General features: G+C 41.0%; 1 protein-coding gene across 2 annotated transcripts in view; it reads left to right on the top strand.

Annotated features, from left to right (window-relative positions):
* ARID5B (AT-rich interaction domain 5B) overlaps positions 1–20,145 on the top strand; it is a 237,803-nt gene that overhangs the window by 99,634 nt on the left and 118,024 nt on the right. For both annotated transcript variants that reach the window (XM_056850125.1, XM_056850124.1), the window contains exon 4: positions 4,278–4,508. In XM_056850125.1, coding sequence (XP_056706103.1) covers positions 4,278–4,508 — 231 coding nt within the window. The remainder of the gene's footprint in view (positions 1–4,277; positions 4,509–20,145) is intronic.

Below are 20,145 nucleotides of genomic sequence, written 5' to 3'. Positions count from 1 at the left end.
AAGCCTGAGAGCCCCCTTAAAAAAAAAAATTCCTTCTGACCCTGATCGACATAGTTTGAAAACTGAAAGTCTGAAAACATATGGCAAAAATTCATTGAAGCCAAAAGCCTATTTCCTCTCAACACTCATGGTTCCTCTTTAGGGCTAATATTAGATTGCTCTTATTTGAGGGTGCCAGTTTCGATGTGAGAAGTTTGTAGAAATGTGATAGGCCCTCTATTTGTGGCTTGGCATCATTCCTCTGCTATTATAGATACTGAGCTCATAATCAGGTTAATTTGATTGTTGAAGCGAAAAGATCATAACTATCTAAATGCAGATGAATCTTATACACAGATACTGGAAGGTTCATATTGTCATGGGAGCAGTTGCAGGTGCTGTGTCAAGTGAAGGAATAACTCAGTTGTCACTGTGATGGTATTCCAGAATCTGGGTTGAACATAGGGTTGCCAACCTTCAGGAGACCCCTGGAGATGTCCTCTATTATAATTGATATCCAGATGAGCAAGATCAGTTCCCTTGGATAAAATGGCTGCTTTGGAGGGTGGACTGTATGCCATTATACCCTGATGAGGCCCCTCCCCAAACCCTGCCCTCCCCAGGCTCCACCCCCCAAATCCCCAGGTATTTCCCAACCTTGAGTTGAACATACGTTTACCACAGTGGAACCTAGGCCTGTCTCTCTAGGGTGGATCCCTTCTGATGCTTGGTGCCATTGTGTGTGCATGTGTGTACACGCGCACATGTGCAGGAGGAAACAAAGAGGCAGCCATTGAATGTAGCCAGTGAATGGGAATAGCTAAGTCTCTCTAGGTGTTTGCTCTGTAATAAAAGTCCTCCAGCTCCTTAAAGACTAACAAGATTTATTCCAGCATGAGCTTTTGTGAGTCAGAGCTCACTTCTTCAGCTGCTAGGAAGAAGAAATTACATTCCACATTTTTATAGGGGACATTATAGGAGGGGAGGAAGGAAAGGGAGGAGTTGCGGGCACACACTCAAATCATGTACATTTGTAAACCATTGCGAAAAAAATCCCAACAAACCCAAGCACACACACACACCGCTTTCGATGCAAGGAAACTGGCCTTAGAGCAGTTGCCCCAGAACAGTGGGGAATGCAAAACCTATGAACTGAGTGTTTTACTGGGTTAGGAATAATGGTGAGACTCCCTCACTGAGTTAAATTATTGCTGCCCTTCCTAGGTGAGCTATGCTTAGAAAGGTGGCTCAGCACTTACCCTTATAGGGAACAAAGCACATACTTGCCAAAATGAAAGAGGATGTTTCAGTTATTGTTCTTCCTGCATCAGCAGGTTTTGAATCTGCATCCCTGTCTTCCCCTCTATGAATTGATTTGATAGTGTGTTATGCTGTGTACTTATTTTGCCAAGTAACAGGCTGCTGGCTTATTTAGTCTTTGCCCATTATCTTCTCAAAGGCAGCGTGCAGGCTGGATGATTTTGAAAAGAGGTCAGTTAAAACCCGAAGTGGATCGTTAAATGACAGCATGAATAATGCTGTAAAGATTAGAAAAGCTGCAGTTTGACATTGAAACTGAGTTGTACTGGGAATATTTAGTGAACCTGATCAATTAATTAACAATTGCCACAAAAGTTGTGAAAACTTTTATATGAGCTATTTGGGGAGATTGTGTTGCCGTCGTAGCTGATAAATAATGCTAAACTGCTTATTCTAAACCAGAAATCCCCAAATGCAACAACTTCTGAACAGTTTCTGAAATGCAGAATATGTTATACAAATGTATTCAATGTGCATGCCTTTCAATTTCAGTCTGTAAGAGCAGGGTAAGAAAAAATGGGGCATGGGGGGGTGAGGAATCAGGTAACCATGTTGATCCAAGCACTGACTACTGGAATCCCTCACACACACGTTGACTTTTTCATGTGACATTTTGGCAGAAGCACTGTTTCAGATTTTTGAAATCTATTATCATATGGACTAGAAACATGTTTTCTTTTAGAAATAATCAGTGGCCTTCTGTGGGTTTTGTGCAGTGGATTAGATTTTTGCACTGTGTCGCTCAGAATTCTTCACAATAAATGCTTTGCATGCCCCAGACCTGGCTATACTGATCCATATGAGGTAACTGGTGGTAACCATTGTAAGGCTGCTCTTACTCATGACCAGCAAACTGGTCCACAGCAAAGTACTGCATCAGGATACGTGTGTGTATTGATAGATATCTCCAATGGGTTGTACTGGTGTAGTCCATGACATAAGTAGTCTGTACGGATCTATCATCAACATACAGTTTTAAGTTTGGGGGAGGCTGAGGGAGTGGAGGAAGGGGAGAAGAGAATGGAATATTAAGAATGAAGAGAGAGCAGAGCTCCCTATTCTCCATCTGATTTCCCCCCCCCCCCAGAATGCAAAAGGGTTAGGGTTGGTTCCCTAACATATTTTCTGTCACATTTTTGGGTTGGCCTTCCTCCATTTAATCCAGAGCAGCTCTAAGTGGTAGATTAGTGTAAGAGAGTGAGAGGCCCAAGGTCATCTAGTGATATTCTTGTCCTGATGGGGATTTGAACTCAAGCCTCCCAGTCTTATTTATTTATTTAGAAAATGTATTTGTCACCTCTCCAAGGACCCTCTCCAGGTGACTCACAACTAAAACAATACAACAAAACCAAATAAGTCAGGGTTTAAAACAGTATAAAGCAAACACTGAGCAGCTAAAATTATACTCCTAAAAAAAGATGAGAGGAGCCCCATGGTGCAAAGTGGTAAGATGCAGTACTTTAATGAAAGCTCTGCTCATGACCCAAGTTCGATCCCAACAGAAGTCGACTCAAGGTTGACTCAGCCTTCCATCCTTCCGAGGTCGGTAAAATGAGTGCCCAGCTTGCTGGGGGTAAAGGTAGATGATTGGGGAAAGCAATGGCAAACTACCCTGTAAACCTAGTCTGCCTAGTAAATATTGTGATGTGATGTCACCCCGTGGGTCAGTAATGACTCCGTGCTTGCATAGGGACTATCTTTCCTTTCCTTCCTTTATCCCTTAGAAGCTCCTTGATCCATTGATCTTGAGCAGCGTATATCTAATGTTTGAGGGAGGTAAGGACTGAAATAAATCTTGCCACTGACAATGTAGCCTTGGGATCCCTGTCACTTAGTAAAACAAGGCATTATGTCAGACACAGAGGCATTGGGGAGAGATAAAAGGGGAGAGATATAATGTGATCGAACTTCCTCATAAAAGCGGCATTCCAAGAGGGCATGAGCTAATGAATCAATAGAGCCAGAAGAGCAAGGACAGGTCCTGTCTGGGTATGGTATATTCAAAATTCTACCCTGCCTAACCATAGAGGGGTTAGCATTCAGTCTAGCTAAACAGAAGGCTCTAGAACACTGGTTCCCAACCAGGGGTCCGTGGACCCTCAGGGGTCCACGAGAACTAAATTAAGGTCCGCGAAACAAAGTTATAAACCCATAATAAATTAATATTTTCAATTAAAAGTTCTCTATTATAAAATATATATATTCAAATATTATTCTAAGTTTAATGTTTAACTAACAGTTATGGTTAAAGTTTATTTTCAAATTCTCAGAATTTTTATTTTGAACCTTGGGGTCCCTGCACCGAACAAAAAAGTCCTAGTGGTCCCTGGTCAAAAAAAGGTTGGGAACCACTGCTCTAGAAAGACGAGGCGTTGTCAAATAATAAGTATAAGCAGGCAAACCACATGGTGGTGGTATTCCGAAGAACTGAGATGAACAAATGCACTGAGCACGAAAAGTAGTGCTGTTATAATCAAGCTCTTTAATGCGCTTTTTAATTTTGGTGAAAGCTTCAGTTTTCCCAAGATCTAATAACATATCCTGCGAGAAGCCCAACAACGACAATTTCTCTTCTAAGATTTTTTGCCATGAGGATTTAAAAGGGTCGTGCTTCAGAGAAGCTAGGAGCCCCTCAGTGCTAAAGCTCAGCTTAAGTTGTATCTTAAAGGCTGCCAACCATGCCCTAGCTTTGAGCGACATTTGGCCAAACTTGGAGCGAAGGGTAACAGGGACTATCTTTACCTTTTAAAAAAAGATGTCCTCCCAGTTAAAAGCCTGGGTAAAAGGAAATATTTTGACCTGGTGCCTAGAAAGATAAGACAGTCTTAAAGGGGAGGGCATTCAAAAGGTGAGGTGCCACCACTGAAAATGTCCTGTCTCTGTTGCCCCCTTCTCACCCCTGGAAAGGGTCACAAAGAGCAGAGCTTCAGAAGAGGCAGGAGAATCCGAAATAAGCTGTTTCAATACTTTTCTTGCAGGTGAGGATAATGAAGATTCGAACGTGCTGATCCTCAGCTATCCTCAATATTGTCGCTACCGTTCCATGCTGAAACGCATTCAAGACAAACCAGCCGCTATCCTAACAGACCAGTTCGTATTAGCCCTAGGGGGCATCGCCGTAATCAGCAGAAACCCACAAATCCTTTACTGTCGAGATACGTTTGAACACCCGACTCTTACTGAAAACGAAAGCATATGTGATGAGTTTGGTAAGTCTTTTTTCCTTTTTCCACTTGTAAGTTCAAAAACATTTTGTTTTTTAAATTGATTTTATGATTCTTTTTCAAAGTGAGAAGCAGTAATATAACGTATAAATCTTTCTAAAATAACAGAGCGGTTTGTATTTGAAATGCTAAAAGCCAGCATGGTGTAGTGGATAAGAGCGGTGGTTTGGTGCAGTGGAGTCTGATCTGGAGAACTGGGTTTGATTCTCCACTCCTCCACATGAGTGGTAGAGGCTAATCTGGTGAACTGGATTTGTTTCCCCACTCCTACACTCAAAGCCACCTGGGTGAACTTGGGCTAGTCGAATACAAAGCCTTTATTGGCATTAGTCTTGGGCTAGTCATGCTCTCTGAGCCCCCCCCCCCACCTCACAGGGTGCCTGTTGTGGGGAGGGGAAGGGTAGGTGATTGTAAGCCGGTTTGATTCTCCCTTAAGTGGCAGAGAAAGTCGGCATATAAAAACCAACTCTTCTTCTTCAAGACACATTTGTTGAGATGTCAAATGACTGGCCTTCAAAGGTCATTCATTGGCTCTGAACTGTTATGAAGATGACATTTTTGGTTTTCTTTTTCATTTTGGCCCACCACTTCCCCTGGGGGCATGGGTTTGGATGCAAGCCTTCCAAATAATCACTCTATAGAAGAAGGGTTGTCAGCGCTGGGTTGGGAAATTCTTGCAGATTTGGAGGTGGAGGGCAGGGTTGTCTACAGGGGAACTGATCTTTGTAGTCTGGAGATGAGGGGTAATTCCGGGAGATCTCTATGCCACACCTGGCTGCTGGCAACCCTATGTAGATGTGATCCAACTAAACTGAACGCCCCTGATGACAACTGTCATCAGTTGCCAGAGGGCTTCTTTGAAGTGTCCACTGCTGTTGTACATCTGGCAGAAGATGCAAGCTACTTTTCAATAGGAGATATGCCCGTCTCCCTTACGAATTCCGCCTCTGTCCATGTCAATCTGGAATGGTGGAAACAGTTGAACATGTTCTATTACACTGCCCATTTTATCAAGACATACGTAAAACGCTCATTGATCCAATTTTGTCTAGCTTCCCAGATAGAGACAGAGTTAGCTATACTACTTTATTATTAGATGATTCTGTTAAAGATATTTCCTATCAGGTTGCGAAATTCTGTGCCAGGGCATGCGCTATAAGGCAGAAGAAGCTGTTATAATGACTTTTTATGTTAAACATACTATTTTACCAAGAGTTGATGTAACTAAATTTACGTTTTGTTGGGCGGATTTCGGACATTTGTTTTTAATTGCTTATGATGTTTCTTTTTGTGCAAGCTGGTCTTTGACTGTAATAAAAAATGATGATGATGATACTTTTCAATTGATTATATTAAAACTATAAAGTAGATAGCTTCTTTGGCGAGTGGTAGAAACATCTAAGGAACCTTGCCTCTTACTGTATTATTGATTGTTCTCAACTCTAGGAGTTACCTGAAAGTAGACCAGAAAATTAGAATCACTAAATTTTCATTGAACTTTTCCTAAATATTATAAATCTGACATGCCAGTGCTTCCAAGTTGCAGTGTGTGTGTGTGTGTGTTCTTTTGGTGTCATAGAGGCCTCTGTATTGTGTGCATACATGTAGACCACTCACGTAAGAAGCTTTATTTAGTGTGGTGACTCTGCCTGGAGTATTGTCAGAAACATCTCTTATACTCAAGAGAACCCAGCAGAGTTCAGAGAATATGCTGTTTGCTGTTTTGAAGCGTTTTGTTTCACAAGAGTCCCAGTTGTTTTGGCAGCAGGATGCGCCCATGTGTTGTTTGGGGACTGCAACCTTTGCTGGACATTTTATAATGGTTAGAGAGCAGCAGCTGTGGGGTGCAGTTCTAGCGAATGACTCCAACGCGCTGCCCACTCAAAAGGACGCAGTGTCTGCTCTATGTGGCAGACACTCTGAGCCATCTCCGGACATGCCTCTTGGCTAAATGTTTGACCAAATTTTGAAGCTGATAATTTTGTAGGGCCCACGAATGATGTTATAAATATCCAAATGGCCCTTGGCAGAAAAAAGGTTCCCCACCCCTGCTGTAAACAAAGTCTGCCTAGTAAACGTCGGGATGCGACATCACCCCATGGGTCAGGAATGACCCGGTGCTTGCACAAGGGACCTTTACCTTTATAGATAAGACTGCATTTGGCTCCACAGAATAGCAGCAAGCGCAGGGCCTTTGCCCGACCCAACTGAGCTGAGACCATAGAACTTGCCAGCTCGACTGGACAGCTTTTTCCAGATTAACCAAAGTGCCTCCGGAGTATGCATTTGAAGGTGTTTCAAAAGCATGTCTTCTTTATACACACTTGGTCACGCTTGTAATCAGAGAAATGTAATTTCTGTAACTGTTTACCTGTGCTGTGAAAATAAAGATTTATAGCCGTATCGCCAGGGGGATAAATACTGCAGCTGAGGGCAACCCTTACAGCATTTTCACACTGAATTTTTTTTTTTGAAATTCATAAGCCTTTTTAATATGGATCCTTTGGGGGGAGGTTTTGTGGAATCATGGTATTGTTTAAAAATATATTCTGTGAGGGGAAATATGCCACTTATTTTTCTTCCTGCTGTCCTTGAATTTATTTTATCTTATTTATTTATAAGACTCACCCATAGCAACTGTCCGTGCATTTGAGGATAAACATATAAAATTGTAAAACCCACTGCGTGTGCTCTGAACAGCTAAGGGGAATAAAGTACCATAGATTGTGTGTTTGTGTTTTAAATCTTTATTTTCATAACATTGTTCAGTACAGGTCGACAAGGATAATTGCATGCCTCAGTCACAATACGAGTTGTTCCAATATAGCAAGAAAAGCAGCATCTCAACAGATCAATCAAATGTAGCAACCAGCTAACATATGATGTATACTTTATATGATAAAATTACAATGTTTTATATAACTTTTAAGAAGACTAAGTTCATTAGATACAGTATGTATATGTGTTTGTGTATAAAGTGTGTGTACAGATAAGACTTGCCGGGGGTAAAGGGAAGATGACTGGGGAAGGCACTGGCAAACCACCCCATAAACCAGGGGTGGGGAACGTCAGGCCCAGGGGCCGTATAAGGCCCGCAGAATCATTTGGTCTGGCCCTTCATGGGTCCTGGCAGATCTCTAGCTCAGAAGGATGCTGACCTGCCTGAATCTCTTGGGCCCAGCTGGGGACAACAGAGCTCAAAAGCGAGTTGCTCTATGTGGCAGACACTCTGAGCCATCTCCGGACGTGCCTCTTGGCTAAATGTTTGACCAAATTTTTAAGCTGATAATTTTGTAGGGCCCACGAATGATGTTATAAATATCCAAATGGCCCTTGGCAGAAAAAAGGTTCCCCACCCCTGCCGTAAACAAAGTCTGCCTAGTAAACGTCGGGATGTGACATCACCCCATGGGTCAGGAATGACCCGGTGCTTGCACAAGGGACCTTTACCTTTATAGATAAGACTGCATTTGGCTAATTTAGTTTTTATTTATTGGTAGTTCTAATTGGAGGTTTTAAACTGTGGTCTGTAACATCGAGCTGTAGAGCCAAATGTGACTGAGCACAGAACCAAAGAAAATAAAATCTTTAAGTTAAGGTATATTGAAGCAGTAGGCGGGGATGCTAAAATAACTCATATGTGAAGGGAAAGGGGAAGATTTTTATAGATCTAAAGAACTTCTTAGAGATGTTTTACAGGAAGGGGAATGACAAGGGTCAAAAGTTGCCAGTAACCTTTCACAAATTTATGCCCCTGCACCAAAATAATCTGTGTTCATTTATGTATTTATTACATATTGTGAAACCTTGTTTGAGCTATTTCCCAGTAAAACCCACAACAAGCAGGGCTTGGGCTGCAGAAAAATTATGGATCAATATGTTAATCACCAGGTATGTTAAGTTGTATATCTTCAGCTATGCAAATGGACTCTCTTATACAGTCTCTTTGATAACCTCCTGCTTTGGATTTTGATATAGCTTGGCTCTTTAACTAGAAAGGTTTGCTGATCTAGATGATTATTGAAACAAGGTTCAGCAGCATAGATCTGTCTATTACTTTTGTATCCCAGCATTCTTTCCAGGAGCTCACGGTGGCAGGCATTGCTTTCCGTTTAGTCCTCATAATGATGATATGAGTTCGGTAAGAGAAAATGAGTAGCTCAGGGTGACCCCTATCTGGATGGTCCAGGCTTGCCCAATCTCATCTGATCTGGGAACCTAAGCAGAGTCAGACCTGGTAAGTACTTGAATGGGAGACTACCAGGCAAGTCCAGGGTTGCTGTGCAGAAGCAGGCAAGGGCAAACCACCTCTCAGTGTCTCTTCCCTTGAAAACCCTAAAGGGTTGCCATAAATTGGCTGTGGCTCAACAGCACTTTAGGAATAGTAATTGGAAACTGTCTCCTTGGTCCTAGTCTAACCTTCTAGGTTAGCAGTGCACTCTACAGTCTCAAAGGCAAGCATCCTAATAATCACCCATATTTAAGTTGAAAAAGCCTAGTCCTACACCAGCCTAGTTCTGCGTACACTAGGCTTGGCTAACAGTTTCTGCCTTTCCTTCTCAAGTAACTTATTCTGGTGCAGATAAGTAGTCATGCTCACAATCTCTCAGAGCTACAGCTGTAAAGATGCCACTCCTTCCCCAGACATCTAGGTTTCCATAATGAGGGAAGCTGGGTTCTCTGCCCTTACGTGGGTCTCCTTCACTCACAACCACTGCAGTGCGGGATCTGCATCTCTATGGTAAAGCCCTGGAGGGCTTCCATGTGTATGTTCATGAAGCAGTTATATGTGACACCATCCCCACACACACACATATAAATAATCATGTTTTTGCCAGTACCAAGAGTGTTTATGTTTCCTAAATAAAACCTTTACTAGGTTACAACTGCTGTAATACATGGGAGAGTATTTTCATGGCCAAAGACGTACACACGTTTCCTCCAATGGTAAATGGGCCACACCTATATTTAACAATCCACAGTTTAATTATCACTACAGCTTATGTCAGGCTGGTATCAACTACTGATGAAAGGATCATAGTCACAGCTTCTACATCTGGTTATCACCATTAATACTGCTACAATGTAAGGATTATCACCAGTCATTTTAATGTTAATTGCTCTGTGTCAGGAGGGTTTGCTGTTTGGGTGTTGAGCACCAGAGCCAGCATGGTGTGGTCCAGTGGTCCCCAAAGTGGGCAGTTCCACCCCCTGGGGGTTGGTGGGATTACCTAGAGGGGCACTAAGAGGCCAGGGGGCAGCAGGGGGGCACTTGAGGTGGGCCCCTTCAACTGTGTTGTTCACTAATTTACAATAGATCAATCTATGGCTCCATGCTGGCAAATTTGATAGTAACTATCAAAATTGTTTTCCAGACTTTGAGGAGCTGGTACCACTGGATCAAGTTCATCAATTTTTCTGACTAAAAGTTTTAATTTGATTTTGAATAGATGTGCCGTTAATTGCTACTTTTTTTTGAAATTTCATTAGTGTGTCATGCAAACCCCTGTTTTGAATAATGTTTTGTATAGGATAGGGTAGGGGCGCTGGGATTGAGTTTGTGGAACCAAGGGGGTGGTGGCCTGAAAAGTTTGGGAACCACTGGTGTAGTGAGTGGTTAGTGTGTCAGACTAGGATCTGAGTGACCCAGCTTTGAATCCCCACTTTGCCATGGGTGACCTTGGACCAGCCATTCTCGTTTATCCTCACCTACCTCACAGGGTTGTTGTGATTATAAAAAGGAGAAGAGAATAATGTTATAAGCTGCTTTGGGTCCCTTTTGGGGAGAAAAGGGGGATATAAATAAAATATACACAGGTGGGGAACAAAAATAAATACTTCCCCGATATCTCTTTATGATCACCTATCCATTTAAAACAACACTCATCTAAATGTCAAAGAATCCACAGATAAAAGCAGCAGCAGCAGCAATAAAAACTGCAGCTGGGAGAGCAGCAGATAAAAATGTGGGCACCAGGAAAAGGGAACTCATCAAAATGCCTAGTTCTTACCTGGTACAGAGTACCAGAGCTCTAAAAAAATAATAGAAGCATCAAAATATATCAAAAGCTGTATATATAATTCAAAAATTATAAAATGTAATGGAAACTACAAAGGATTGTTATTGCAGTTACAAAAAGTATAAGATTGTACCATAATAGGTTCACAATTCAAAATGGCTACAAATAGGAACACTATTAGAATTTTTTTACAAGCCAAATACAGCAAATGACAATTTTCAATACAGATGACATATACAACTTAATTTTACAAGCTGGAGAAGGGCACACAACAAAAAAACAACTTAAAAAGGGCAATTTTACAAGCTGGAGAAGAGCACACAGCTAAATTCTCGGACTCATTGATGTTCTACCTAAGGCATTACATTATGGCCAGCCTTGACAAGCAGTCGTGTTGAGATGCCATTTGTGAGAACCTGCACCTCCATATGGGAGCTGTGCATATGGTCACCATGATATACGGGACTGTGGCAACGCTGTGTGGGGATGGGGGCAGTGAATATCATGCAGATTTCAGCCTTCACATATGCAGCCTCTGCAGGGAAGCACCATTTTTCACAGATGCTGCCTCTGTGTGAGTGTTTCCCACTGCTTTCTTCTGTGGTGATTATTTGAGGGCTGCTGTTAAATGTGAATCATCCCCTAGAGATGTACAAATACCCCATTTATCTATCTGTCAACTTCAGTTTTAGGATTTGGGGCTGTGGTCATAACATGCTTTAATTTAGAGAAACCCTGTTTACATTCATGGGGCGATTCTGCAAGTGGTCTCTGTTACTGCAACCAGCGCTCAGGGGTTGTCATGGCATTCCTTGGCCTTATAGCAGTGAAATGGTTTAATTGCCAAGTAAAAAAAATCAGAGATATCTCTGACACTGAATTATGTGTAGTTTAAATTTGATTTAATTTCCTGTATGTATTGTGTTGTTGTTGTTTTTAAACAAAATATAAAACAACAAGGGCCTGCTTTCCTGAGTAGGCCTCAGGGAGATTAAGCAGAGCGTTGTAGATTGCACTTGTGACAAACTAAAGACTGCAAATTCTACTAAGTAACTTAGTAAAATAAAGCAAAGTCTAGTCTTCCATATACTGCTAGACTGGAGGCAGGACTTGTGAGGGTGGAGGCGAGGGTTTGTACCACTTCCATTATTCTTTGGCTTAAATTAAGTCTTATCCCTCAAGGACTGCTACCCCTGCTTCTACAGGATCAATTCCAGCCAACATGGCTAAAGACGGTCCTTCATAGAATGACCTGCCTGGGCCTTTCTCCACCTACCCTGTTGGCCATGGGCGTAGACCAAGCATCAAGTTTCTTGAAGCAAAGGGTGGAAGACACTGAATGCCAGACAGACCTTGGAAAATCACCATTTTTCCTAGTACCTGATAAATCTACGTACTTAGTCTCACCTGCGGCTTATTTTTATCATCTTGAGTCTATTAATTATAGGAAGGCCTTTACCCTTGCCAGATGCCAGGCCCTACCATCGGCTGTTTTAGAAGGGAAGTATAAGAAGGTCCCTAGATCAGAGAGGTTATGTCCGTGTGGAACAGGGGACATTGAAACCATCGAAAATGCACTGATATGTTGCCCATTCTACCACGAAGTTAGATCAAAGCTTATTTCCCCCCTGCCTGGTAAATTCCCTGATGAGTCAGTTGAGCTTTTGGCAAAGAAGCTCCTATTAGGAGAAGATCCTCAGCTTACGCTCCAAACTGCCAAGTTCTGCACTGTTGCTATTAAAATACTTAGAATATTTTACAATTTTATCAATTTTAATATGCTAATTTTAACCAGGGGTTGCTTTTATTGATCTTACACCTTTATATGTACGGGCAGTCTGTGATTCTGCAGCGCAAAACCATTGAGTGTGGAAATTTTGATGTGTTGGCATGTGATTGGTCAGTCAACCTTATTAATACATTTGAATTTGAATTTAGTCTTCCATATATAATTCTGGCTCTGTATTACTGATTGTACCATGTCACTACATTGATGACATGCTGCTGATAAAAGTCTGTTTTATCCTTTTTCACCCTGACTGCCAGAACGATAAAATGTACTGCATTGGGTTACTCAAACAGTTTATACCGAAACCATGTAGATTGATGCCACATGTATAAAGTGATGACAGGTAAATCTAAACACAGGCATGGTGGCACAGTAGATAAATGGATTACTTTAAGGTACTGTTGTTTATCAATCAGATTGGGTGGGGGGCAGACTATTAAAGGAATGTGAGAGAAATTCTCCCAGCATGTAAAAATAATCTAGATGTCTTTAACCAGAGGGAATCTTGGGTGTGCTTTATACTAAAAAAAGGTGTTTAAGGAAAAGATGCCCTTGGAGGTTTGGCCAACTTAAAGGCCATGCTCAAAAGAGGTGTTTAACCAGGTGAAGGACTAGGGGCAACAAGCACCTAAAACATATGTTTTCTGTGCAGGTTACCTAAAAACCCAGAGGTCTAAGAGGTAAATATTCTGGCATTAAAATTGCTATAGAACAAAGGGCTAAGGCTGAAATGAGAAGTTAGTGGAGAGTGTACGTATGTACGTACATACGTATGAATTTATTTATATGTTGCTTTCCTGCTCTGAGGGAAGGGCATCTTGAAGCTTTGGGTGATTCTCGTCCATTGCTAGGGGAGGCAGGAACTAAAATTCTGTTATATTTAGACTCTATTTTAAAAAACGATTTATCTTATTCCTTTTATTTATTTATGTTTTTACAAACTATACTATGCCAATAAAGGTATTTGAATTTGAAAAGTTGGGAAGGCTCCTTTCTCACACCGAGCTCATTTTCATAATTTAAAAAATTAAAACATCACAAAACAGAAAAACTAGTACTTGGATGGGAGACTACCATGGAAGCCAAGGATTGCTTTCTGGAGGCAGGCAATAGCTTTCCACCACAACAACACTCACACCAGCACCAGTTCACAAGTTACCATGTTCAGCCACAAGATATAAATGGTATATTAATGCAGTGCCCCTTCTGCAAATTAGCCGTGGACCTCTGGAAGATGCTAGAGCTCCCACTTATTTTCATTTTTATACACTCTGCGGAAAAATTATCAAGAAAATCTATTGATATTTCCAGTCTGACCCTTGGGTACTGGCCTAATTGCAAACCAGTGGTTAGAGTAAGATTTGTACATGGATGTGTTTCTAAAATTCCCCTGTTATTTGAGAGGATCCAATACATTAAAGCTCTCACCTATTAAAAACCTCTATGATGAAGGGGCCTGAACTGTTTTATGCATTTTGTTGTTTAGTAAAAAATACTAGAGGCACTCTGTGAATTGTAGCCCCTAGTTGACAGAGACAGTTTGAAATAAAATTAGGTCCCCAGATCATCTTGACAAAGAAACCATTCACCACAGCATATGAACTGCTACAGTTGCTTGAAGGCTTTAAGAGAGAGAAATGTTTTTCCATCAAGCCTTCTCTCATTTTTTTTATTATGCATTTTAAACAAGAACATGTTGTTCCACTATGACTTTCTCCTTCTCTGTTCTAATCTGGGGGCGGGGGGTGGGGAGAACAAGAATTTAAGAAAAAAAAAGGGGAGAGGGGGAAATTGTTTCTTAATATTTACCCCTAAAAAGGTAAGGCTAGGATCACAAAATTGCAAGGGATAGGCAGATTAGGATGGTCAGTACTTATTGACAGGTGCTATTAGACAGATCTGACTGCAGCTAATGCAGGAATTCACCCGTAAGGTGACTTGATGAACACAGCTTTAGAAAGAGTCATTTTGTGCACCAGTGCAAACGTAGTGACCTGCCTGTGATAGCCACCAAATAGATCTTTCCGGTGTGAGTAATTACGCACAGAGACTAACACTTGGATGCCTTTCCCCAAGTTTTGGTGTAAGATCATGCAGTATTACCATACTAATGCCACACCATTACATCATATGAACTCTGAGTGAACTCTAGGCCACACCTGAAGACTCATTGCAGGGGAAGATCGGAAGTGGTAAAGTAAACTTACCTGCGCTTACTGGTTTTGCTCACTAAGAAATCTCTGAAACGTACCCCAGAATTTTTTTTAGAAAACAATCAGAACTGATGGCCCCTTGCATTTCATTTATGGTTTAGTCTGTCAGTGATCCCCCCAAAGTTATTCATATAACTTGTGTACAGATGATCTCCTGAACCACGTGTCTCATTGGAATGCAATCTTTTCATACACTTAGAACAACTGCCCCATGTCTCCCTTACTAAAGGGGGTGCCCATATACCTTCTGCCATGAAAGTCTTCCAGGGGAAAGTGATCCCTCAACTCATGTTTGGGTCGCAGATATGCCTCTATAACAGTTTTCACAAATTAGAAGTAGTCCAGTCAAAATTTCTTAGATCCTTATTCGGTGTCCCTCAATGTATTTCAAATGCACTGATTAGACTGGAAGCCGGGATGGTACCATTAGAAACACGAGCCTTGTACCATGCCATTTCTTATTGGTTAAAGATTAAATTGTCCTCATCTGGTTTAACTCCCCTAATCTTTGCAGATAATTTCTCCTCAAGATGGATTAATCTAATCGAGGATAAACTCCAACATTTAGGTTTATCAAGTACAACTCTTCTAAATCTTGGCTATCAAGGAGCAAAAGCAATAGTCAAACAGAGGCTTTGGGACATTGCCCTTCAAGATGACAGATCAAGGGCTTACTCGGTCCCAGTAGTGGAGAACCGTAAAAAATTTTTGGCCCCTCCAAATTATCTCAATACCTTAGAACACCCTAAACACCGGGGAGCCTTCACCTTAGCACGTTTTAATGCCCTTCCATCTGCTCTTCTTGACGGGAGGTATGCCAGCCTCCCTTACGAATTCCGCCTCTGTCCATGCCAATCTGGAATGGTGGAAACTGTTGAACATGTGCTATTACACTGCCCATTTTATCAAGACATACGCAAAATGCTCATTGATCCAATTTTGTCTAGCTTCCCAGATAGAGACAGAGTTCGCTATACCACTCTATTATTAGAAGATTCTGTTAAAGATATTACCTATCAGGTTGCGAGATTCCGTGCTAGGGCATGTGCAATAAGGCAGAAGAAGCTGCTAAAATGATTTTTATGTTAAATAGACTATTTTACCAAATATCAGACATTCTGTTTTAATTATTATGATATCTCTTTTTGTATAAACTGGTCTTTGACCGTAATAAATAAATGATGATGAACTGCCCCATGGATGTTCAAAATCAATATCATCCCTGCTTTTTTCTCCTGCCAATCTCTGAAAATGTTAGTGATCTGTCTTGCTGGCTTGTTGTAAGGAAGAGCGAAATAAGGACTGAGATCCAAATTTAAAATGTTGTATAAAATTGCAGGTCCTCAAGTGTTCCCAAATGTTTAATAGAAACCAGCTCTTTCCAAGAGATCCAGAAGGCAGGCCTGTATTACTACCAACTTCAGCCCTTTACATAAAAGGCCATGAACAGAAGATCAAAGGGGGCTGGTTCTTCATCATGATCCCATTTTATTTGCATTCACGCGTGACTAGACTCCATCCATGCACTCATTTCCTTTCAAACACCCACATCGGCTAAGATGGTAAAATATCCCTTGAAAAGATTGCTTTTTCTGGGCAAGTGAGTAATTTCTCTTAAATAGAAAAGTGTTAGTAAAGAAATTTTACAAGCTGGTTATGATTCATTCTTTGGTTAATATTCTTGAGTAAGCTTTTGAAAACGCATGGACTTTACTGTCCAATAAGGGAAATGAAAAATGTAAGGGTCATTAATTTCCAGTAGATGCTTCATGGGGTTAAGCCATAAGGGGAACTGCTTATGACTCGGCTGCAAAGGGAGGGTAGGCAGGTAGGAAACTTAAGTCATTGTTTGATGGCCCACGTCTTGTGTTGCTAGATTTTTTCAAGTAATTAAAAACAGGGCCAGTCTCCACAAGCCAATACATTGCTTGATTTCTTTCTATTCAGTGTCCGATAACTAGTGAGTGAACTGGGTCAGAGGGACACAAGGAGATGTAAACGTTCTGTCTGTAGACAGATGTTCCTCTTGCTGATTGATCCTGCAGTTATCAAGGAATTGGGCATGCACATGCAGAACACCACAGCTGTCTTAATGAACTGACTCCTTTAAAGGCTAACAAAATTTGATTCCAACATCAGTTTGCACGGATTAGTGCTCACTTAGTCAGATGTATCTCATCCATGAAAGCTTGTGCTATTTTTTTTTTAAATCTTGTTAGATGTTTAAGGTGCCACTAGACTCTTGTTTATGCTTGCTGCCACAGACCAGCGCTGCAACATTGGGTGTTGCGCTATTGTTCTCTGTAGCAGTAATTTCTCTGTGTGAGCAAGACAATCCAGTCGAAGTTGAGGAACTTCGATCACATTATATTTCCCCCCTTTTAACTTTCAAATCTAATGCCTCTGTGTCTGACATAATGCCTTTTCTACTAAGCGATAGGGATCCCAAGGCTACATTGTCAGTAGCAAGATTTGTTTCAATCCTTATATCCCTCAAACATTAGTTATATGCTGCTCAAGATCAATGGATCAAGGAGCTTCTAAGGGATAAAAGGAAAGTTGTAATGGTAATGCAACGGTAGTACAATATCCAACAGTTTGTGGATGCACGCAGCAGAACACGGCTACCCTTCTAGAATGTTGTTAATTGGGCAGTTTTTCACCTGTTATCTGCTCTCTCTCTCTCTCACACACACACACACGCTGAAGTTTTGTGTTAATAGAACAGCGCATAGTAGGAACTATACTATACAGCCCATGATTGGTGTGCCAGCATCTACCATGCTGTTGCTGCTGGATAGCCCCGACTTATGTGCTTCCTGATTTAAGAGGATCAAAATATTCCTTGACTGTTGGCACTGTTCCTGGAGCGGCAGTTCCAGGCAATGCAGGCACAAACCTAGATTTCAGGGTGAACTCTTGTTTGCAATTTTATGCATATGTTTTGCTTTTATAATCAGTTGGATTCTGTCTATATTTTATAATTATTTGCGTATACAGATACACACAGAGAGTGGCATTTATATTTATGTTTAGTATATTGGTTAGGAGTATCAGAAAGTACTGGTGGGGAATAACTGCTACAGTCGTTGGCACTTGTTCTGTGGGGTACCACTGGGTTCCATCTTCTCTCCCATGCTGCTTAAGGCTTACATGAAACTTCTGGGTGAGGCTTGCTGGGGATTTGGAGCAAGGTGTCATTAATACGCAGATGGCAGCCAGTTCTACTTCCCTTTTTCATCAGAGTCAGGTGAGATAGTGGGCATTTTGAATCATTCATTGTCCAGAAGTAGTTATGGAAGGGCTTAGGGCCAATAAACTGAAGACTAGTCCAGATGAAATGGAGGTGCTGTTGGTGACTAATGTAACCAGTCAGGGATAGAGGAGCCAGCTTGTTCTGAATGGTGTTCCACGTTCCCTCAAGAAGCAGGTTCACCTCTTGGGAGTCCATTTAGTTCTGGGTCTTCCAAGGGGGATGCTGATCTTCTCTGTTCTGTGTAATGTCCTTCACCAGCTTTGTGGCTGGTGTACCAGCCTGTGGCCCTTTCTAGAGAGGCAGGATTTGGCCATTTTACTCCATCCTCAAGTTATCATCCTCAAATTAGACTGCTGCAGTCTGCTTTACCTTGGTCTGCCTTTGACAGTTCAGCAGCTTCAGATGGTGCAAAAGGCAGCAGCTAGATTGCTGAACAGGGAGTGTCTATAAGGGACACATCTTGCCAATGATAAGGTAACTGGACTGGATACCTGATTCCGGGCTCAATTCAAAGTGTTGGTTATTATGTATAAAGTCCTAAGGGCTTGGAGGCAGGCTGCCTAAAGGACTGTCCCTTTGTGTACCTGCCTGTCTGTTGAGATCTTCTTTTGAGGCCCTGCACCACTTTCCTATTCTCCCTAAGGTAATGTGGGCTGTTATAAGAAGCATGGTTTTCTCAGTTATGGCGCCTCAGTTGTGGAATATTTATCTAGCACCCAGTCTTTTGAGTGTTGAGCAGCAGCTGAAAGCAGGGCACTGTGTTGATTTTTCTGATATATGCTGGATTGTTGTTATTTAATTTTATGTGAGCCGTTTAATCATTTGGCTTGATAGTGTACCTTGCTGTCAAACTGTTTTGTTAGTCCTGCTGTTTTTAAAGCTGTTTTATAGGATTTTGCTGGTTTTAATTATTTGGATTTCAATTCATTATTGTGTTGTGTTTTTATGGTCTTGTATTTTAGATTTCCTGTAAGCTGCTCTGACAACCTATTTGACTGAGGAGTCATGTATAAAAATTTAAAATCACCACTAGTACGCTATTACTACTACTAATAATAATATAACAACATTTTATAGTATTTTTGCTAGTGCTCCAGCACTTGGTTGTATATTTTCAAATTTTAGAGAATTAATCAGAATAACAGATAGAAGGCAGCTAGATTTGAGTCCAGTAGCACCTTAGAGACCAATAAGATTTTCAGGATATAAGTTTTGAAGAGTCAAAGCTCCCTTCGTCAGACAAGAGGGCAGTACAGTTAATTCTTGCCTAAATTTCAGAGCTGATGGCAGCTGTTTGATGGACAGCCCTGACTGTCACTATGGTCAATTAAAGCTGATGGTCCATAACTCCTATTTAGCATGTAGGAAGTAAAAGCTCTATACAGAATGATAAGGATACTCTTGCTGAACCATTGGGATTTTTCCAACAGTGGCATGAGCTCAGAAGCAATATTCTTCCCAAATTTGTACCCAGTTCAGAAGTACAAATTCTGTCCATGAAATTCCATTTAACTGTCATGTTTAACAGCCACTAACTTCTCTTCCATAAAGCCTTCTTTGAGTCCAATGTTCCCAACTCTTGGGGCATGGATTTGAACACAGTATGCCAAGAATGTTGTTAATATCCCAAATATGCCAAGGCCAAAACATTTTAGCATTTTATCTCTCTCCTCCAAAATGTGAGGTGGGAGCTAAAAAGCATTTGTACTTGCATGGATTCTGAGACCTCAGATACAGCTTTTCTGCGGCATCTTTAGCAGTCTGAAAAATATGCAAATCTCCAAAACTCTGGGTAGAGTATCTTAGCTAAATATTGCAGTTCTTCATTTTCACAAAACAAAAAAACAGAACATAGCCACAGGGAAGTAATGATTAATGCATAGCAGTGTTATATGCCGTGTGTGTGTGTATCTGTGTATATGTAAAAGTTCTTTTCTGTCATTGTTAGCATAAATCTTGGAGGGTTTTAAATGAGAAATCTGGAAATGTTTTGAATTCTTGGTCCAGCCTTTTTCTTATTTTGTTAATCCAGCTGTGGAATAAACTATTAATGTTCCCCAGATGTTGTTTATAATGATTGATTTTTGGTTGTGAAATAATACATACAGTTGCTTTTTTTTTTGAAGAAAAAAGTGATAGATTCATAATATGCTGTAGAATAACGTTTGGAATATCAATTTGAAGATGGAGCCGCTCATATGCCCAGCATAATTGCTTTTGTTAAATGGTTTCTTCATTCTTGACATTTTTAGCTCTAATTGCTTCCTGCTCCTCATAATCTCAAAATAAATATTTGCACATCTTCAGTCATTTATTGTAATGTGTAAAATAGTTGCCATCTCTA

The sequence above is a fragment of the Euleptes europaea genome, chromosome 5, assembly GCF_029931775.1.
Source record: "Euleptes europaea isolate rEulEur1 chromosome 5, rEulEur1.hap1, whole genome shotgun sequence".
NCBI lineage: Eukaryota > Metazoa > Chordata > Lepidosauria > Squamata > Sphaerodactylidae > Euleptes > Euleptes europaea.
Note: the sequence above shows the minus strand (reverse complement) of the source record. Positions and strands in the feature narration are given on the sequence as shown.